The sequence below is a fragment of the Lynx canadensis genome, chromosome C1 (genome assembly GCF_007474595.2).
Source record: "Lynx canadensis isolate LIC74 chromosome C1, mLynCan4.pri.v2, whole genome shotgun sequence".
Lineage (NCBI taxonomy): Eukaryota > Metazoa > Chordata > Mammalia > Carnivora > Felidae > Lynx > Lynx canadensis.
In genome coordinates, this window is record NC_044310.1 from 110,532,139 (window position 1) to 110,554,588 (window position 22,450).

Genomic DNA, 22,450 nt, shown 5'->3' on the forward strand with positions numbered 1-22,450 from the left:
AAAAGTACCAAACAATATACAGTGAAGTCTCCTTACTCAGTTCCCTCTCTTGGAGGCAATTAATGTGATGAGATTCTTGTGTTTTCTTTCAGACACATTTTGTACATTTTTGAGCAAATGTTTGTGTGTGCTCTCTGTGTGTCTTTTTAAGCTACAAATGTTATTAGCATGGTGTACATATTATTTTGTACATATTTTCTTAGGTAACTTTTATTTGTGTTTAATAAAAAAATAGATGACATGTGCATATAGTTAAAAATAAAATAATGTAAAGACTTGGATACTTGACTTTCCATCTGTTCCCTGTCTGCTATCTTTCAGTGAGTCTTTGTGCATATAGAAGCCAATAGAAAGGGACATGTTTTCTTTTCCTCCTGTAACTCTTAGACGAACCTTTCCACATCTAATGGGGCAATAGGCATTTAAGAGCTATGGCTTAGGGGCCAGCTCCCTGCATTCAAGATGTCTGCTCTGCTATATATCAGCTGTGTGATCATGGGCAAGTTGTTCAACCTATTTGTAATTTTCATATGTAAAGTATTAGTATACATGCTTTGCTTAGAATAACTAATAGTGCCATACAGATGTGCCTGGGTGGCTCAGCCAGGCGTCTGACTCTTGTTTTTTGCTCAGATCACAATTCCAGGGTTTTAGGACCGAGCCCCTCATTAGGTTCCGTGCTGAGCGTGGAGCTTGCTTAAGACACTGTCTCTCTCTGTCTCTCTCTGTCCACCGCCACCCTCCCCTCCGCCCCCGTGTTCTTACTCTCTTAAAAAAAAAAAAAAAAAAAAAGAATAATACCATACATATAAGAAGTGTATATGCTTGCTAATAGTAGTATTTTTATTTTATTATTAAGAACAATGACCAATAAAATAATATCTAAGAATCAGTTCCAATCACTTGGATTTTTATTAGTGATTTGTTTGGATATGGGTAAATTTGTTTAGCAGAAAAGGATAGATGGGATTCCTCACTTGGCTTGGATTCTACTTAAATACATTGTAGAAAACTTCAGAAAACAAAATCAAAGCAGCTAAAATACATTTTGTTTCTTTTTTATGAACTGATAGGGTTTTCTTTTTTTCTTTTTTTTTTTTTTTTTTTGCATATACTTCTTTAAACATATACTATATAGACTAAACATATAAAGTGGAGGCAATATCAAAAGTATCCCAGAAAAGGCGAGGTTAGAGGGGGCTGCTTAGAGTATGAACTTTTTTTTGCACAGTGCATCGTATTTTAAAAGTGTTTTCTAACGTATTTTCCAAATTTGGCTAAAGTACACACGTATCTATACATAATACTTGATTTTGGGTGATAGTGGCCTATAAAGTTTTTTTAATTTCCTGGCCATATCTTAGTTGTTAATGACATTAAACTTTCTTAAGCCAAACAAGGGGCTGGGGGACTGAAGTGTATTTCTATTCAATTTTATCATCCTCAGTTCTTTTTCTTAATAAAATCAAAACAACAATAAAATTTCCCCTTTTCCACCTTCGGGTCCCATATATAAAATTATATATGTTCATTATATATATACAGCACAAAACATTACAAAAAGAAAATATAAAAACAAAACACACAGGAATAAGAATCACCTTAATACCTCTACTCATCTTAATAATATTTCTGGTAACAGTTTGGTGTCTAGACTTCTTGCATTTTTTCTCTAGATAGGTTTGCATACACTCATGGTCTTAATTTATCTTTTACATTCGTGGCATCAGGAATACTGCACACACTGGTATTTTTGAGATTGTATCATGAACATTGTAATTACATCATTAAATTACTATATTATCATTTATAACAGGTGCATCATATTCCATTGAGCCCATATGCCATACTGAAATATATTTTGCAATATGTTTCTGGAGGGCATTTCAGAATAAACTATCAGTTAACATTCTTGTAAATAAATCTTTCTGTACATCCATTATTTCCTCAGGATAAATTCTGAGACATGAGGTCATTGGGTTGTAGGATACACACATTTTTCAGGCTTCAGTACACATTGTTAAACTGTTGCCCAGGCAGTTGGCATCTTCTTACATGCTTGCCAGCATGGGGTCTTGTTTTTAAAGTTCCTGCTTATTTGAGATGCAAATCCTTCTTTTCTCCTCCTCCTCCTCCTCCTCCTCCTTCTTCTTCTTCCTCCTCCTCCTCCTCTTCCTCCTCCTCCTCTCCTTCTCCTTCTCCTTCTCCTTCTCCTTCTCCTTCTCCTTCTCCTTCTCCTTCTCCTTCTCCTCCTTCTTCTCCTCCTTCTCCTTCTCTTCCTTCTCCTTCTCCTCCTTCTCCTTCTCCTCCTCCTTCTTCTCCTCCTCCTTCTCCTTCTCCTCCTCCTTCTTCATTTACTTTTGAGAGAGAGAGCACGAGCAGGGGAGGGGCAGAGAGGATCCTAAGTGGTCTCTGCACCGTCAGTGCAAGCCCAACAGAGGGCTCCATCTCACGAACTGCAAGATCATGACCTGAGCCAAAATCAAGAGTGGGACGCTCAACCAACTGAGCCACCTGGGTGCCCCAAATCACTCACCTTAATTGGTGCAAATTTACTTTCTAGTGCCTCTGGAACCATCTCTTCCTTCTTCCCTACCTCCCTCCCTTGATATTCTTCCATATCCTTTCTCCTTCCCACTTCAAACTTCATAGAAGCTGGATTTGGTCTTGATTAGAGAGGGAGCTGTTTGAAATACTCTCTACCTCTGTTTTCACCTGCTTTGTAGTGCTGTATAAACTGCTCCTGAGGCTTTTTCTGGATAGCACTGATTTTTTAAAAGCCATAACTAGTTTCTTTGAGTTCTGTAAATTGTGATTTTGACTTTAGTGAGTTTTAGTATCAGTTAATGTGTTCCACTTGTGAAGTGACCTCATGCTCTAGCACTGTGGTTGAGAGAACTATTTCTGGAATCCTGTAGACCAGGTTCACATTCCAGCTCCTGTTCTCGTTGACTAGCTTTGGAAACTAGGACATCTTAGTTAACCCCTCCAGTCCTTCTGTTTCTTTACTTCCCTTATAAAAAGGATGTAATGATCATATCTTTGTCAGGATTTTGTGAGGATTTCAAGCGGTGATGCTTGTAGTAAGCACTAAACAGAGTAGCTGGCATGTGTGTGAATGACGCAGGGATTGTTTTTCTCATTTTGATTTAATCAAATTCATCAATTCATTTCAATAAGTGGAATACTTTTCCTACTGACACATCTAGAAAATGCTGGTGTGTGAATCTGAATTTAGGACTTTTGATCTATAAGGATCATTGTGAAGTGGGAAAACCTGGAGTGAACGGCAAGGATCGTGCCCAATGATTATGATCGTCCTGCAAAAACATAAAAAGCTTTAAATATGGGGCTTGGGTGATGCAACTTCCAAAATGCTTTGACTGGCCCTCCAGCAGGTAGGCAAGAAGATGAGCTTAGTTGTAGGAGAAGAGGAATAGTTCCTGTGCATCGTGGCCTTGAAAGAGGTTGCTGTATCCAAAACTCGAAAGACCAAAGAGTCTTTTCAAAAAGATTAATATGACAGTACTAGGATCAAAACTTATAATAGTTTTGTCTACTCTGCTTTAAATGTGTGACTGATTAGGTTTTATCTTAATTTGTTTCCCACAGGGCATGGTGCAGATGTGAAATGTGTAGACTGGCATCCAACAAAAGGGTTAGTTGTTTCAGGAAGTAAAGATAGTCAACAACCAATCAAGTTCTGGGATCCCAAGACGGGGCAGAGTCTTGCAACACTGTAAGTGATAGGAACCCTACCTTGGTCCCTAAACAAAGGGGCACAAGGCTGCCTGTATTCCTTAACTTTGAGCCTTCTTTCCCACCATGTATTCTTGAAAATCTAGGGTAGACAACAGATGGACTCGTACCTAGAGTCTTCTTATTAATTAAGTGTGGTTTCTGTTCTGCTGTATGTATCTAAATGTGATTTGGGGATCCTGGGGGTGGGGGTGGGGGTGGGGAGGAGGAGGTGGTTCTCGCTACCCTAGGTTGCCATGTCTCACGATGTACCGTTTGGTACCATATGGAGCTGATGTGCCACTTACTAGACATACCCCAGGCCTCTCCATCTCGCCACATCTGCCCATCTCGCCACATCTGTCCCAGCCCTCTCCATCTCGCCACATCTGCCCACCTCGCCACATCTGCCCCAGCCCTCTCCATCTCGCCACATCTGTCCATCTCGCCACATCTGCCCCAGCCCTCTCCATCTCACTACATCTGTCCCATCTCACCATATCTGTCCATCTCGCCACATCTGCCCCAGCCCTCTCCATCTCGCCACATCTGTCCATCTCGCCACATCTGCCCCAGCCCTCTCCATCTCACTACATCTGTCCCATCTCACCATATCTGTCCATCTCGCCACATCTGCCCCAGCCCTCACCTTCTCGCCACATCTGCCCCAGCCCTCTCCATCTTGCCACATCTGTCCATCTCACCACATCTGCAGCCTTCTCCATCTCGCCACATCTGTCCGTCTCGCCACATGTATCCCAGCCCTCTCCATCTCACCACATCTGCCCACCTCGCCACATCTGCCCAGCCCTCTCCATCTTGTCACATCTGTCCATCTTGCCACATCTGCCCCAGCCCTCTCCGTCTTGCCACATCTGTCCATCTCACCACATCTGCCGCAGCCCTCTCCATCTTGCCACATCTGCCCATCTCGCCACATCTGCCCACCTCGCCACATCTGCCCCAGCCCTCTCCATCTCGCCACATCTGCCCACCTCGCCACATCTGCCCCAGCCCTCTCCATCTCGCCACATCTGCCCACCTCGCCACATCTGCCCCAGCCCTCTCCATCTTGCCACATCTGTCCCATCTCACCATATCTGTCCATCTCGCCACCCCTGTCCATCTCGCCACATCTGCCCCAGCCCTCTCCATCTCACCACATCTGTTTAGAGGGAAGTTTCCCCTCCAGTTTTGAATCCATTCTCATTTTTTGTCTGAGGTGCTTACTTCTGATGCAGCCTCATAATAAAGTTTTGTCTTTGAATTATTTGTTGACATTCCTATTTAAATGGCTATGTTACTAACATGTTTTTGACGAAACAGCTGGATCCTGGTCCTTGTGACTGGGAAGGGAGGCAAATCCAGAGTGAGGGGTTGGAGCAAGGCTGCTTTGCTGCAGACTGCAGTGGCTGCAGCCGCTGGAGGGAAACGTGAGCGGTGCTCCTTGCAGGCCTCGACTTGTTGCGGTGTTTTTAGTTCAAATTAACCCTCAAACTAGCCTGTGCCCCTTTTTTATGCTTTGTCTTAATGAGAGGAGCTTCACTGAACTTTGAAAAGTTAATGAGCTTTATTGAATATTAATTTACATGTTCAGGTGCTTCCCTGCTTCACAGATCAGCTTCCCTGTACAGTTGAAGTTCTGTTGATATTTTAATTGGTTAATGAAAACTATGCTTAGATAATGGATGTTATTTCTGTCATTGACCTATTTCTTTCAAGTGTACTTTAACTGTGGTCTTGTGCTGTTACATGCTTTACAGACCTCTTGCCGTCTTGACCCATGTCCTTTTTAACCAAAATGGCCATTGTATGGATTCATACTTGTTTTGAATTCTGACAGATTATTTCCTTGGTACTTTGTTTCTAGTCACGCCCATAAAAACACAGTAATGGAAGTGAAATTAAATCTCAATGGCAATTGGCTGCTCACCGCATCACGTGACCACCTCTGCAAACTTTTTGATATCCGAAACCTGAAGGAAGAGCTTCAAGTCTTCCGAGGTCACAAGAAAGAAGCCACAGGTCGGTGGCTGTGGCATGCTTCTCATTCTGTCACCACTAGTATGCTGAGATGCTGACGACTTTGCCTTCCCCCACGTTTGTTTTACAGCTGTGGCCTGGCATCCTGTTCACGAAGGACTATTTGCCAGTGGCGGGTCCGATGGCTCTTTGTTATTCTGGCATGTGGGGTATGTAATACTTACCATGTAAAACAGTTGTATATTTTATGAAAAGAGCTCCCAAAAGTATAGAACATGGTATTTTGTGTTTTTTTCTGAGTATTCCTATGTCCTGTATCAGAGTCTTCCTGCAGTTTTCAATTCTGTAAACCCAGCTTGGAATAGAAAACTTATTAGCACCTTCATTTTGGATGTGGAAACCTTTAAAGGAGAATAAAACAGATTTCTTTGTTTCTTATTGGTGAAATCATTCTTGAAGCATTTTTCCCTCTGAAGTGCTCTTTGAATCAAAGATTATATTACTGATGACAAATCAGTACCCCTGAAACATGTGGAACTGACCAGATTCAAAGTAAAAGGCTTTGGTAGCTTTGTGTTACAGTAAAATAAAATGTCTGTGTGTGTGTGTGTGTGTGTGTGTGATTTTATTGAAAAGACTTCTTTCTGTGGTGCTATTACAGGGTAGAGAAGGAAGTGGGTGGGATGGAGATGGCCCATGAAGGAATGATCTGGAGTCTGGCTTGGCATCCTCTTGGACATATTCTCTGCTCAGGCTCAAATGACCATACTAGGTAAGCTTTATATCAAAAATAACAAGGAATTACTGTGTTTATAGAGCTGCAGAGAAGATATATGTTTATTTATTTATTTATTTATTTAATTTTTTTTCAACTTTTTTTTTTGTTTTTTTTTTTAATTTATTTTTTTTAATTTTATTTTATTTTTGGGACAGAGAGAGACAGAGCATGAATGGGGGAGGGGCAGAGAGAGAGGGAGACACAGAATCGGAAACAGGCTCCAGGCTCTGAGCCATCAGCCCAGAGCCTGATGCGGGGCTCGAACTCACGGACCGCGAGATCGTGACCTGGCTGAAGTCAGACGCTTAACCGACTGCGCCACCCAGGCACCCCGATATATGTTTATTTTTATTGATGTATTAATTTGTGGTCCAACCTCTTTTTTATAAATTTTTTAAAATTTAATTTTGAGAGAGAGAGAGAGAGAATGAGAGGGGGAAGGATAGACAGAGAAGGAGACAGAGAATCCAAAGCAGGCTCCAGGCTCTGAGCTGTCAGCACAGAGCCCAACGCAGGGCTCAAACCCACAAACTGTGAGATTATGACTTGAGAGCTGAAGTCAGACTGAGCCACCCAGACACCCCTTTATGAATTTTTTTTAATCTTTATTTATTTTTGAGAGAGAGAGATAGAGCACGAGAGGGGGAGGGGCAGAGAGAGAGGGAGACACAGAATCTGAAGCAGGCTCCAGGCTCTGAGCTGTTAGCACAGAGCCCGACATGGGGCTCGAACCCATGACCTGTGACCTGAGCCGAAGTCAGATATTCAGCTGACTGAGCCACCCAGGCGCCCCTGTAGTTCAACATTTTTATAGTGATTGATAAATATGTATATAATAATAAGGAGATAGAGTATGGAGTATGACTTTGTTATTCAAATTTTGTTCTGCCTTCTTATAAAAAAAATCATTCAACATTTTAAATTTTTAGAAGAAAGGTGTTGTAAAACTTTATTGCGTTTACCCTGCTTGGTATTTGTAAGTGCCCAGAAATACACCAAAACTGTGCTCCTCCCCTCGCCCCTCCAAATGGTTTTGTTTTGACAGCAAATTTTGGACCCGAAACCGACCAGGTGATAAAATGCGAGATCGATATAATCTCAACCTATTGCCTGGAATGTCTGAAGATGGAGTAGAATATGGTAAGACCCTTGCACATTTATTGTTCTTTGAAATCTGATATTCTTTTATAAAAGTGTTATTAGGTATGGATAAGATTATATAAAACTAATTTCAGTTTTACAGTTTAGTGAGTGATAATTCATTTTTATAAAGTGTTCATTTTATTGGACTACTATGTTTATAAAATCTCTATTGACAATAGATGTATTTCTATTTGTAGATGACCTTGAACCTAATAGCCTGGCAGTAATTCCAGGAATGGGAATACCAGAACAACTAAAACTGGCTATGGAACAGGAGCAGATGGGTAAGAGACATTGTACCTATATGTTTTATTTTTATAAAATTTTTGGAGACCTCTTCTATTTTCTTCTTTTTTTAAGTTTATTTATTTGTTTTGAGAGACAGAGAGAGCATGCACAGGCAGGGGAGGGTCTGAGAGAGGGAGAGGATTCCAAGCTGGCTCTGAGCTGGCAGCCCAAAGCCCAATGTGGACCCAAACCCACAAACTGTGAGATCATGACCTGAGCTGAAACCAAGAGTTTGGACCCTTAACTGACTGAGCCACCCAGGCGCCCCTGGAGACCTGTTTCTTACCTTCATGATACTGAATTATTTTGAAAGTACCCAAATGATTTATGTTGAGACATGTTGATAAAAGTCATCTAATTATCTATTACATATTATTTAAAGTCTCTTCTAAAAATGCGTTCACTGATGAAGTAGCCACCTTCTCTTATTTCCTTGGTTAACTGCTTCTTTTTATGGTTACAGGGAAAGATGAGTCAAATGAAATTGAGATGACAATTCCAGGTTTGGACTGGGGAATGGAGGAGGTGATGCAAAAGGATCAGAAAAAAGTTCCTCAGAAGAAAGTTCCATATGCAAAACCTATTCCTGCTCAGTTCCAGCAGGTGAGTAACTACCAGCAGCCCCCTCCTCCACCAGGAGGTTCTGCCTGCTGAGGCTTTCTTGCATGTTTTCATCCGTGGAAGGTATTTCTGCACTACAGACTTCTTTGGAGTATTCTTAGACAGAGTTCCCATCTGCTGCTCTGCATTCGTGTGGAGTTCGCCATGACTCTTGTAGCTCTTTGATTCTCACCTATGTCCTACTGTCCAAGTCATCAGAGGAAAGAGAAGAGAGAAGCATGGAACAGAGAGTATGTTGACTCTCCTCTGCGTTGTCTGTCTGTCTTCTACTTTATTTGTCTCTGCAACACAAAGTGCATGTGCCCTTTTGAAGATGTGGGCAGGCTTTTCATTCTTAATAACACGTAAGATCTTATAGTTTTTATTAAGTTAGTAATTTCTACCTGGCAATGTGCTTGCCTAACTCCATTCTTGTGTCACTAAGAAGGAGCATTAGAAATAAAGGCAGTGTACCAGGTGAACTGGCTTCTTTTCAGCAGGTTGGAATGAGCCAATGACCTTACAGAATGGTTTTCACCTTCTCTCATTATAATATACACACTTAGGGTATATTTTAATATTCTCTTCTTTCCCAAGGCGTGGATGCAAAATAAAGTTCCAATTCCTGCCCCAAATGAGGTACTGAATGACAGAAAAGAGGACATTAAATTGGAAGAGAAGAAGAAAACACAAGCGGAAATTGAACAAGAAATGGCCACGTTACAGTATACTAACCCACAGCTTCTGGAGGTGTGTGATGCTCTTTAGCCGAGGGTTCAAGATGATCTAAGAAAGTAGATCTTTCTTAAAAGACATTTATTGACATGCTGTTAAGGAGAGGGAAGGGACTCTCAGATGGATCTGACGAACGCCACCATTTCTTTCTGTTTTTCTCATTTTTTAATTGAAGCATAGTTTACATACAATGTCACAGTTTCAGGTGTACAACATAGTGATTCAACAGTTCTATACCTTATGCTGTGCACAGCATGATAAGTGTATCATCTGTCACCATGCAACATTATTACAGTATTAGTGACTATATTCTCAATGCTGTACGTTTTGTCCCTGTGACTTAATTATTTTATTAACTGGAGGTTTGTACCTCTTAAACCTCTTCCCCTATTTTGCCCATCCCCCCACCCAGCACCACCATTTCTTATTGCTACATTAGGAAGCTAGTTTGTGAAAGAATTCTGTTTCTTAGACTTTGAAACCAGATCAGTCAAGCAGTGAGTCAAACTAAGTTAAACGTACCTTTTTAATAGAAAAGATAAAGCCAGCATAGTTTTAACTTGAATTCATTTATTTACCCACAGATAAAATAATTTTTCTTTTTCTGTCAGCTCTAGAGCAGGTGATTTGCTCCTTTTTTTTTTTTGCTCCTTTGAAAGTTAGCAAGAATGATAAAGAACTAGTAAATTATTGGATATGAATAATTCTGACTGTTGTTTCCCAGTATTTCAAAAGAAGGTGCTTACATGCTCCCAGAATACCTGAATGTTGTATGGATTGTAGTTACTGTGGAGTGTTGGGAGGTCGATGCCTTATGTTTGTTTTGAGGCTCTCCCAGTGAAGTAAGTGATAGCAATATTGTCATCGTTGAGGGCTGCGGCATATTTATCAGTGTGTTTTTTCTTTTTTTCTTTCCAGCAACTTAAAATTGAAAGACTTGCACAGAAACAGGCTGAGCAAATTCAGCCGCCTCCTTCATCTGGCACTCCTCTCCTCGGACCCCAGCCCTTTCCAGGACAAGGTCCAATGTCTCAGATTCCTCAAGGTTTTCAACAACCCCATCCATCTCAGCAGATGCCAATGAACATGGCTCAAATGGGGCCTCCGGGGCCGCAGGGACAGTTTAGACCCCCTGGACCCCAGGGACAAATGGGACCACAAGGTCCTCCACTGCATCAGGGAGGTGGGGGGCCACAAGGATTCATGGGACCACAAGGGCCCCAGGGCCCACCCCAGGGGTTGCCGAGGCCTCAGGACATGCATGGGCCCCAAGGAATGCAAAGGCATCCTGGACCTCATGGCCCTTTGGGACCTCAAGGACCACCTGGACCACAGGGTAATTCTGGTCCTCAAGGTCATATGGGGCCTCAGGGTCCACCTGGCCCACAAGGTCACATAGGCCCCCAAGGCCCACCTGGTCCCCAGGGTCACTTGGGCCCTCAGGGGCCTCCTGGTACTCAAGGTATGCAGGGACCACCTGGTCCCAGAGGAATGCAAGGACCTCCTCACCCTCATGGGATCCAAGGTGGGCCAGGGTCTCAAGGGATCCAAGGTCCTGTGTCTCAGGGACCTCTGATGGGATTGAATCCAAGAGGAATGCAGGGTCCTCCAGGCCCCCGAGAGAACCAGGGTCCTGCTCCCCAAGGGATGATGATGGGCCACCCGCCTCAAGAGATGAGAGGACCTCACCCTCCAAGTGGACTGCTGGGACATGGCCCTCAGGAGATGCGAGGCATGCAGGGGCCTCCAGCCCAAGGGTCCATGCTAGGCCCTCCCCAGGAATTGCGGGGGCCTCCAGGCTCACAAGGTCAGCAGGGGCCGCCCCAGGGCTCTTTGGGGCCTCCACCCCAGGGTGGCATGCAAGGGCCCCCTGGACCTCAGGGACAGCAGAACCCGGCAAGAGGGCCACATCCGTCTCAAGGGCCAATACCATTCCAGCAGCAGAAAACAGCTCTGCTAGGTGATGGGCCTCGGGCCCCCTTCAATCAGGTATTATTTATTTCTAACTTCTAGGCATTACACATTGGGAAAATATGCCCTGCACAGAAGTGGCCCTTCCAGATGCTATGGGAAGCCATCACAGCTCGTATCAGGGGCTCTCAAGTAGTGATGGTGGCTTGAGAGTAGCATCATGGCTGAAGAAGCAAATGAGAATAATTAAATGGACCATTATACATAATGTAATATGAATCTTTTCAATAGCAGTTATTCCAGAAAAGATCAACTCTTAGTTTAGTACAGTTCCTAATTGTCCCCGGGGCTAAAAGAGCTGTGACCCTGAGGAAGAGGCATGGATGGCTTTGAGCCTGTCAGACCTCCCCTTTCTGGGCTCTTCATGTTGTAGCCTGGTGTTTCACGGGCTGGTTTGCCTGCCGGCTCTACTCTTGAAGACAGGATGGAGTATGTAACTCACAAGTTTACAGCAGACTCTGATCTCACTATTTTCATTTCAGTGAATGCTTTTAGAGACCTCTGAGCCCAGAATTGTGCATTCTCAAATGATGACCCTTTGGACAAAATTCTGTTCAGGGTTTTAGCTCACATGTCAATTTACTGGAGGGAATATTTCTGTAGACATTTTTCTGGGCCCTTTTTTTGACGATTCTGTTTTGTTCGCCAAGTTTTATTACCCCTTGGCTGGGCTTGTGCTTTGAGAGGAGGGCTCAGGGTTCATGGGGGACTTCGAGAAAGACTGCATGAGCATGAATGGATTTGACAGTGTGGCTCTGTGGTTTTTATATTTTTCTCCGTTTCATAGTGTGGAAGCATTGTTTGGGTGTGAACAACTGGGTTTGTGTCCCTGAAGTCAGTTGTGGACCAAAAGTGAGTGAGTGAGTGAGCTAATGTTGACCCCCTGGGTCTTCACTGGGAGGCACTCGATCCACTTGGAGAGGATGTGCTGCTGATGCTGCATGTGCAGAACACGGCCCGTTTTGCTTTTTCAGACACCTGAGAATCTGTCACATGAAGATGACCGTAGGGTCTACTGAATTAAAATAGTTAGCTAAATAAGGTTACACGTTACCCTTCTGTAGATCTCCCAGGATTTAGAGGTGTCACAGCAGCAAAGAACCCGATGGTAGTTGAGTTTCTTTCCAGAATCTTTGGGCATCTTTTAGAATTTAGGATGAGTGGAATAAATCTAGGTTGATCGTCCTTAACTGCCCTAAAACTGGAAGTGTTATAGATTTTATTAACACACAGAGCATTTGTGTGTGTTTACAGTATCAGTTACCTAACCTTATGGTAATGAATTAACTGCTTTCATTTGAAGGACAAAAGCAGTGATGAACTTTAGCTACCACATTATGACTGAAATTATAAACATGTCAGATTCAAGAGGATAGGCCTGAGTTTCTGGGACAGTTCAGTAAGAGTTTTTATTGTATCAAGTAGTGACAGATTTTATACATGAAAGGCGTAATGGTTCTAAAGACTCATTAGTTGACCTACGGAATGAGTGTGAAGGTTTGATACATTATAGGACATTTCAAATCTCAAGAGTTGCCTGATGAACATCTTTGCTCATATTTTTTATATGCTGAAATTTGACTTTCTTCACTTTGATGAAGCCAACTATTTAAACCCATTGTGTCAGTTGGTTTAATTTAGTGAAATTGCTTTCTGGTGCTAAAGTAACAGCTTGAGAGATGTTGATAAGAGCAGTCCTTGGGTCGGGGAGAGGAAACAAAGGATGGAAATTACTGGTGTTGAGTTAATGGTGGCCTTGTAGCCGCATGCCGCATGTCCTGTCATGGCTGCTCTTTCATGGAGCTGGTTTGGAATGTGCAACTACTGTTTTCATAGTAGGTCCAGCCACCAAATGCATTTTTTATATAAAGGAATTTGTTAAGAGACCTGATCCAAGGTCATTGGACAGTGTGGAGACTCAGAATTTAGGCATGGCTGGGTAAAAATACAGAGTCTTGGGGACACGCTGGAGTGAACTCTGGGGTTCCCGAGCGCAGGGACAGAGGATCAGAGCAGTAGGTTTGTGTCTGCAGGAACCTAAGGAGTCTGGTAGGGTCCCAGGTGACTCAGCTGGGAATGAGAAGTAGGTGCTGAGGATGGGAAATGAGGAGGTCAAGAAAGAGGGAGGGAAGGAGGTGGTGGGAGAAAGCCAGTGTGGACGAACTCCTTTCTTCTGCCTCTTCAAACCCAGCCCTAGCCTCTTGAGAGGACTGATTACTCTCTGTAGCTGGAAGGGAGTCTTGAGTGTGAGAGCAGAGTTTACCTGTCCCGGCAGATTTCCAGATCTTCAATTTGGCTGGAAGTTCCTCCTTTATGCAGAGTGTTATGTATGATTTCTGACTTTCCATTGTGGTTCTTACTTGGTATTACAGGTAAAGATCTAGCTTTACATGAAACCTGTCATCAGGTTTAAAATGTAAGTGTTTCGTTTTATTATGGTAAGAGAAGTGTCTCCTTCTCCCAATCTAAGGACCATTTTACTATAATGTCACTAGCTGTATATTTACTGCTGGAGGCTTTGGGGCAACCTAGTGTTTTAATCTTGTCACATTATGATGAAATTGCTATTCATGAAGCACAAGCCTATGATTTCACACCCCCGCTTTAAAAACATCTTTTCAGGAAGGACAGAACGCAGGCCCCCCACCCCTGATACCAGGCCTAGGGCAGCAGGGAGCACAAGGTCGCATCCCCCCTCTTAACCCTGGACAAGGACCTGGCCCTAACAAAGGTAAATATCTGCTTGGCTGAATAAGGGATTGCATTCTACTACCTCTGGGTAAATCTCACAGTAAATAGTTTATTGGTAAGTAACTGATAGAATGGGCACTTGAACCTATAGGAAAACTAGGAGCACAGTCATTTCAGGTAAAGGCTTTGTTAACGGTGTTTTCTTAGACTTGCTTTGGTTAGCTGGAAATGCCGCCCCGAGGAGGTGGCAGCTGGCAGTGAGACTGCTGGGACGACCCCTGGGAGAAGGGCCTGTGCCTCGGACAGTCGGCTGCGTGCCTCTCTTGGGAGCGGAAGCGACTCCTGTGCTCACTGAGTGCACATGCATGTCGTTAGCATCCTGGAGAGCTCAGCTGCTTCCACTTACAGGTTTTGATGAGATCATGAATGCAGAGGTTTTAGTAGTGTTTTTCATATCACCCTCTTCTGCCCCCGAGTTGTGCCACATATTGAATGCTTTAGCTGCTTATATTGTTCTGCATGATTCACTAAGAAAAAGAAGAAAGCAATGTACTGATGCATCGGGTTCTTGATTTTATGGAAAGCACAGAGATGAGAACTGTCAGTATCAAGATGTAAGGCTGTTTGGAAGTTGAGTTCATTGCAGGAGTTGAAGGAGAGCACAGAGGCAGCCCCTAGTCTCGTTCACATGTTGTACTGTCACACGAGAAGGGCTGGAGCGGGACTGAGGGGGCCGCAGGCTGCTGGCTGCAGAGGGCAAGGGCAGGACTATGAGGGGTGTGGATGGAGGGCAGGTCGGAGGTGCAGGCGTTGGAGTCAGTGTGCTTCTCACAGGGAGGACACAGGCCCGAAACCTAGGAGCACTGTGGAGGCTGCACTTCAATGAACTTCAGTCCCTGTAATTTTTAATGAGCGGAGCCCACAGCACTCTGTGGGACATGTTACATTTCTTGCCCTCACTTTATCAAATTACCATCAGCATTTTGCAGCACTAGGACTTTGGGAGAAGCAGCACGTCCTAGGAAAGGTAGCAGTAAAGAGATTAGGAGAATCTTTATGGTAGTCTCATTGCATGGAAGTGGTGGCCGACAGGGAAACAGAGAAAGCAGGAACCCATCTTTGGAATTTGGGGACCCTGAGAAAAGAAGAGTCTGTTACCCACAAGGTACAGCTATCAACGAACTGAGAGCCTGCCTCTCTTCCTCTCCCCTACCTTGTGTCTGTCTCCACCTATTTCCCTCTCCTCCTTGCTCTTCCCCTTTTCTCTTTACCTCTCTCTCTCTCTCTCTTCCTCCTCTCTTTCTCCTCCCAGGGACCAAAGGGAGAAGGGAGAGCCGAGAAAGTGGCCCTGCCATCCCCTACTGGATTAACCAACGCCGCCGCCCCACCACCGGTGGCCACACCCCTTCTAATTTGTAGTGGTGGGTTTCTTTCCTTGGAGGAGCCAGGGTACTTTTAAACAGATAGAGGTAATGGGAGGATTATTATTCATAGGTAAGTCCAAATGGAATGTGTTCAGCTTCCTCAGGTCAAAGTCTGCTGTGTCTGAGATCACACCAAGTTCAAGCAACTTAAAGTCAAGAGAAGAAGCCATTAGCTGTAGGAACCCACTGAGAAGTGGGGGGGCCACTTTATAGAAGGAAAGGGCCCTGGGATTTGCAAACTGACTGAACAAAGAGGCAACTTAGAAGGTGCTTTCCTCAGCATGGAGAGGACTGGTTTACTGAAGTAAAGAGCGGGAGACAGGAAGAGCTTAGGAGCAGGGAGAACCCTTCTAGTGGTGTTTTTTTATACTGATATTTACAAGTTTTTTATTCATGTTGAATGGTGAGGCGGGATTGAAATGGCCAAGAGAAAAGAACAAAAGGGATGAGGAAGGGCATGGGAGGGGAAAAAGCTGGCTGGCTGTGGCTCGAGGAGAGGGTGTTCATCTTTATTGCCAGGGAGAAGCGGGGAAAGGCGCGAGCGGGGCAGGAGGAGGCATTCGGAGGAAGTCCATCCTAAAAACCTAGTTGTTTTGGAACAGGAGGGGCCCTTTGCTACCTACCTTTAAAAATGCTTGGTTTGAATTGTACCCTGACAGAAAATAGGTACCCATTTACAATGGCTGCAGTAGTTCAGTAGCCAGGAGAACAAATCCCTCCAAGGTTAAGAAGTGAGCTAAGGTAACCATCACAAGTTTAATTGGCCTGTTTCCATCTTTATTCAGGATGTTGAATATATTACATACATTAAAGTATTTTCAAAAAATCTCTAGTGGGTTTCCAAACGCTGTCTGCAAAGAATGGTGATAATTCTTACAGATGAGGGATATATATCATTCATGCGAAGGGGCAGGAAAATGTGTTTGTATAAACCCCCAAACTGAAGCATAGCAAGGCTGGTCACCAGGCAGTTATTAGGGAGGCCTGTGGTTCCATGTGCTTTTCAGAGGATTTTGTTAAGAGTCAAAGTGTGCTTTGTTACTGACCCAAGCTGTCCATTTCTCTGATGGGCTTGAATAAAGTATTCCCTGTAAAAAAAAAAAAAAAAAAGAATCAAAGTGTGAGTTAACGAATCAATTAAATGAAGTGGAGGATAAAAGGGCGACCTCAGGGGTGGAGGAAGTGGAGGTACAGCACCCTGGGCTTTGGAGGGCCTTTTCAGGTGCAGAGGTGGCCTCCCTGTGCTTGGCTTTCTGGCCTGCTGCATGGGTGTTCTCTGCCGTCTCCTCCCTGGGTAGGGGGCAGGCAGGCCTAAGGAAGTCACTGAAGGAATGGGGACAGGAAGGGGTGCTCGTCCTTATGCCTGGGAGACTCATGTTTTTTGAATTAATCCTCACAGCAGCCAAGTAGTTGCTAATCTCATTTGAGATTAATAATTTGCCCTAGGTGGAGTTGCTTAGCTAGTGAGTGATGAGGTTGAAATCTGCACCCCAAAACCTGCATTCTTCCATTAGATGATGCCTGAGGGATTTGTCTCCTGAGTGTGCTGAGAGCTAAGGAGGGAAAACATTCTAAATGCCAGAATGCTTTCTGAGAGTTTAAGATGCTGAAAATCAGACCTGTGTTGGCAGGATTCCTGGAAGACAAGGTAAAAATCAGCTTTGTTTCCTTTAGGTGACTCACGCGGCCCTCCAAACCACCACATGGGCCCCATGTCAGAGAGGCGGCATGAGCAGAGCAGCGGCCCTGAGCACGGGCCTGAGAGGGGGCCTTTCCGGGGCGGCCAGGACTGCAGGGGTCCCCCTGATAGGCGTGGCCCTCACCCCGACTTCCCTGACGACTTCAGCAGACCAGATGACTTCCACCCGGACAAACGCTTTGGCCACCGATTACGTGAATTTGAGGGGCGAGGAGGACCTTTACCACAAGAAGAGAAGTGGAGGCGCGGGGGCCCCGGGCCTCCGTTTCCGCCTGATCACAGGGAATTCAGCGAGGGGGATGGCCGGGGCGCAGCTCGGGGCCCTCCGGGGGCTTGGGAAGGCCGCAGACCTGGAGATGAACGATTCCCCCGGGATCCTGAGGACCCACGTTTTCGAGGGCGCAGAGAAGAAAGGTGGGACGGACGCTTTGTCTGCTAGCTCTTCCCTGGAGCTGTGGCCCTGTTCTCTCCCCAGAAGTCTCTTTCCTCTTTCACTGGGCAGGGGGCACTGGACTGATTGCTAGTTCTACCCTCTTTAGGTTTTGCGTTTAGACTTGAAGCAAGTAATTATGCTTTTTAACCTTTTTGTGCTTCTTTTTTATCTTTGCAATTTAGAAATCTTTTTGTTTTTGCTTACTTTTTGGTTCTTTTAAAGAGATGTGAGCATCAGGATAGTATCAAGTTTCTGGGGCCTGATTAGAAGGCACCAGCTTCTCTTAGAATGATGCAGTATGATACAGATAATCCAGGTGGAGAGTAAAGGAATTATGAGATTGTTTTTGTGTAATTTCCTAAAGAGCTTAACACCGTGGAATCAAGCTGAAAAATTATTCTGCTGTTGAATTAGGGCAAGGTCAGGCTTGAGCACTCCGCTTGCCTGGGGTAAAAAAGGTATAAAGAAATAAGGAGCAAAAACAAGAATTAGTGAATCGCAGATGAGACAGAGAATAATCAGGGGTGATGATAATTGAGCATTTCTGTGTGCCACTGAATTGTGAGATCGGTGTTCTTGTCAGCAGTGTCCAGATGAGGGGCCATGCTGAGAATCAGCAGTTTGACTTTAGGACAGGTGGACGTGTCGGACAGGCGGAAGTGTCCCAGCGGCTTCAGGCCAGGCTGGCAGACTGCGGTGCCGGTGCTGTGTGCCACTCCTGCCGTCCATCCCTGCCGCAGTGTTTCCTGTCACATTTGGACCATTGCTAGTAGAGGATAGAGTCAAGAGTTGGCATTCCCTCCTCCTCACGGGATGTGTTAGACAAGAATGGTTGATAAGATGGCCAAGGGGTGTGGGGGAGCAGCCATCAGAGGGGAGTTCTTTAAAAAGACGTAAGGGCTCCTAGTTTTCTTGAGGGCCTGTCTTAATGGTATCCGAGGTATACCAGTGGTGTTCAAGGATCTTCGAAACGGCTCTGTGTGTCTGCAGGAGCCGCATCTCCAGTGGCTTTGGCATCAGCATAACCTTCACCAATTTCCTGAATCTCTGCACCTTGTTCAGTTTCAGATTTTACTGTGCCTCAGTTTGTATTGTATTTCATCTGTTAACGACAGACCCGCAACCTAGTGCTCTTAACATCACTCTTCAAATACGCCAGAGGTGCTCCTACTCCTGTTGTGTGTGCTGTTTTCTCTGCCTGGAGCACAGTCCTGCAGACGTTTGTGGCTCACTGCAGTCAGAGCCCTCCTCCTCTCACCCCAGTTCTTTCACCCTGCTTCCTGTTTCTTCATAGCACTTAGCACTGCTTGACATTAAGCAATGTGTTTATTTCTTATTATGTGTATCTCCCAGGAACATGACCGCTTCCCCAGGGCAGGGGCTTTGTTTCTGTACCTCTGTGGCCTCAACCCAGAGCAGTAATGGTGACACAGCATGGGTGCTCAGTAACTGTTGAATTAGTGAATCTGTCAAATGGGGAGAGGTATTTGAGAAGGGTCAGTTCATTCGGGGATGTACTCATCAGCTCATACTGCCATAACAAGATACCAAGGACTGGGGAAGTTTAAATAACATGAGTCTATTTTCTCACAGTTCTGGAGGCTTGAAGTCACGGGTCCAGGTCCAGCAGGGTGGGTTTTTGGTGAGACTTATCTCCCTGGCTTGCAGGCAGCCAGCCACCTTCTCCCTGTGTCCTTGCACAGTAGAGAGACAGTGAGCTAGCCCTTGCTGGTGTCCTTCTTACCAGGGCACTGATCCATCACAAAGCCCCCATGCCCATGACCTCCCCTAATCTTAATTACCCCTCACAGGCCTGTCTCCTAATACCATCCCATTGGGGATTTGGGCTTCAACGTACAAGTTTTACGGAGGACACGTTAAGTCCTTGATAGGAGCTACTTTCTAATGAGGGCACATTAGATTCTCTTGTTGTAACTAGGGCAGCCTTGTAATGGTTGCCTGGCCAGTCCTGTGGTGTTTGGGGGCGTGGGGATTCTCCCCGACTCTGTCCCAGGGAGACAGCGCCCTCTGCTGTACTTTTCCTGCTCCACTCATCTCCTTTTGGCCAATTCCACCTTTACGTTTAGTTGTTATTTCAGCCAGTGTCCCGGGCACACCCTCTTTGCTTGCAGGCGCATGAGTCGTCAAGGTCCACAGGACCAAGACAGTTCTTAAAAAAGATAGCTGGAGTGGAAAAGGGAAAGCTCTTTTTACACTAAAACCCTGTATAGATCACTCCACAGATTCCTTAATTGTGAAGGAAAGAAAGTGTACATTGGCAACAGTGAAATTTGGTTCAGCACACCACTTTTACCTCATAAACAGGCAGACAACCCGGCATCACTGAGACTGTATAAGCAGTTTTGCCAAAAAGGTTTAACTTGAGTCTAGTCATGAGGAAATAGATAAATTTAAATTGTGGTACATTCTATAAAATACCTAGATGGATTTTTTTTTTAATTTTAAAATTTAATTTAGAGAGTGCATGTGTGTGAGTCAAGAGGGGCAGAGGGAAAGAGAGAGAATCTTTTTTTAAAAATATTTATTAATTTTTGAGAGAGAGAGAATCCTAAGCAAGCTCCATGCTCAGTGCAGAGCCTGACATGGGGCTGGATCTCATGAACGGTGAGATCATGACTTGAGGTGAAATCAAGAGTCGGATGCTCAACCAGTTGAACCACCCAGGCGCCTCGTTTTATCTGGATGTAATCTTAAAAAATGCTGGGATCATGAAAGATCAAATATAGGAAGGTCCTAGATAAAGTAGACCAGAGACAGGGCCACTACATAACAGTATGTGATCAGGATTGAAATCTATATTTAAAAACAACTATAAAGGACATTTTGAGGACAGTGGGAGAAATTTGAATTGGACTGTATTAAAGAGTATTCCATGTTATTCAAGTGGTAATGGTATTGTTCTGTAGGAGAAAGTCCTTGTACTTAGAAGAAACATACTGAGGTGTTAGGGATGAGGGTCATGTTGTTGGCAACTGATTTTGAAATGGCTTAGAAAGTGGATTTGTAAGTAGATGGAGAGAGAAGATAAAGTACACATGGCAGTGTCCTAAGAACTGATGAATCTAAAAAAACAAAATGAAGAGAACTGATCAGTCTAGGTGAAGGACACATGGGTGTTTGTTCTGTTCTTTTAACTGTGTTCTTGGTTTGGAATTTTGCAAAGTGAAACGTTGGAGTAAAAGATAACTGAATGGAGACTCAAGAAAAGTGAAAGGCCTGGCTGCTCACGCAGACTGGCCCTGTGCCCTCACTCCTCCTGACCCATTCTCCAGCCCCAAGGCCTCTCTCCACGTGCTCATGCCCCATTTCTGCTTGTAGGCCCCTTTTCTGCTTCCCCACAGGCCTCCTCTGGCTCAGACACTCTTCTTGTAATGGCTGTGCTTTGGCAGTACTCTTGGCCAACTTGGCCTCCGGTCCAGAATCCTGAGGGACACTGAACCTGTCTGCCAGCCAGGGCTCTAGGCTGCCAGCTAGTCAGTGTGGGGGCTGCCAAGTGCCTGCCTGTACAGCAGTCAGCTGTGGAGTGGAGCTGTGGGCGAAGTTCATGGCCAGCCCTGCATAGAAGCGGTGGGCTAGGGCAGACGGGAGAGCAGATGTTCCCAAATGAGTCTGGTACAGTTGGCAGTCATAAATCTGTACCCTCCCTTTTCTGATTGTAAATGATCATGAAAAATACTGGGAAGGCAGTGGTAAAAGAGCATGGGCTGGAGTCAAGACTGGCTGAGTTCAAATCCCAACACTTACTGTGTGTCGTAAATAAATGACGTTACCTCTCTGTGCCTCAGTGTACTCATGGGTAGAATGGAATTAATAATGGGGTGCTGAGGATGAAATGAAATCTGAAAGTGAAAGCATGATTATTAGCACTTAAAACGTATTCACTGCTTTCGTTACTCCTAAAAGCTTTCGGAGAAAATGAACATAACCCTACATTTTCCTTCCTGTTTTTGCCTTTAATATTGGGACTATAAAATCTGTACTTAAAAAAAAAAAATACATAATTTTATTTTGTTTTCCTCCCATTTAACGTTAATATCATACTTTCTTACACCATTATGTTTCTTTGAAACATGAACTCAAGAGCTGTGAGGGGTTTCATCAGGCGGATATTTTGCTGCTTTTCCCTGACAGCTTTAGAAGAGGAGCACCCCCAAGACATGAAGGCCGTGCCCCGCCCCGAGGTAGGGATGGCTTTCCTGGTCCTGAAGACTTTGGTCCAGAGGAGAATTTTGATCCTTCTGATGAATCGGCCCGAGGAAGAGATCTCCGAGGTCGAGGTCGGGGTACCCCGCGAGGTGAGTGTGTGCTGAGGATGCTGGGCTTGGCAAGGATGGGCTGGAGAGTTTGCCGCTAGGGACACACCTGAAATGGTCTGTGAGTGTGGTGTTGTGTTGTTCCCATGTGTAGGAGGAAGGAAGGGTTTGCTCCCTACTCCTGATGAGTTCCCTCGCTTTGAAGGAGGACGGAAACCAGACTCCTGGGATGGAAATAGAGAGCCAGGTAAGGAAGGAGAGCTGCTGTGGCTTCTGGTGATCCGAGCCCAGCCGCTCATAGAGTGCGGTCTGGGGACTTCTGGGGGCCCACCAGGTCCATTTTCTGTACTGTTTATTTATTTTGAGAGAGAGAGAGAGAGAGAGAGAGAGAGACCAAGTGGGGGGAGGAGCAGAGAGAGAGGGAGACAGAGGATCCCAAGCAGGCTCCTCACTGTCAGTACAGAGCCAGATGCGGGGCTCAGACTCACAAACCATGAGATCATGACCCGAGCCAAAACCAAGAGTCGGACGCTTAACCAACTGAGTCCACCAGGTGCCCCCAGGTCCTCTCTTTTCTAACTCACATCTCCATGGGAAGATGGATTGTCTTCAGATCCTTGAGGCAGCAGCATTTTATTGCAGTAGATTGAGTGCAGAAACGGCTGGGAGAATCCACCTTTCTTCTTCTGAGCC

The 22,450-nt window shown here is 44.8% G+C and overlaps 1 protein-coding gene across 5 annotated transcripts in view; it reads left to right on the top strand.

The window, feature by feature from the left end:
* WDR33 (WD repeat domain 33) overlaps positions 1–22,450 on the top strand; it is a 108,734-nt gene that overhangs the window by 82,784 nt on the left and 3,500 nt on the right. For 2 of the 5 annotated variants that reach the window (XM_030324749.2, XM_030324751.1), the window contains exons 8-20: positions 3,613–3,739; positions 5,609–5,763; positions 5,852–5,930; positions 6,383–6,493; positions 7,545–7,639; positions 7,840–7,926; positions 8,394–8,533; positions 9,128–9,280; positions 10,184–11,254; positions 13,859–13,967; positions 17,026–17,464; positions 21,636–21,799; positions 21,912–22,004. In XM_030324749.2, coding sequence (XP_030180609.1) covers positions 3,613–3,739; positions 5,609–5,763; positions 5,852–5,930; positions 6,383–6,493; positions 7,545–7,639; positions 7,840–7,926; positions 8,394–8,533; positions 9,128–9,280; positions 10,184–11,254; positions 13,859–13,967; positions 17,026–17,464; positions 21,636–21,799; positions 21,912–22,004 — 2,823 coding nt within the window. Of the gene's footprint in view, positions 1–3,612; positions 3,740–5,608; positions 5,764–5,851; positions 5,931–6,382; positions 6,494–7,544; positions 7,640–7,839; positions 7,927–8,393; positions 8,534–9,127; positions 9,281–10,183; positions 11,255–13,858; positions 13,968–15,239; positions 15,349–17,025; positions 17,465–21,635; positions 21,800–21,911; positions 22,005–22,450 lie in introns of those variants that run through there. The other 3 variants (XM_030324750.1, XM_030324753.1, XM_030324754.1) reach the window with 2 other exon arrangements.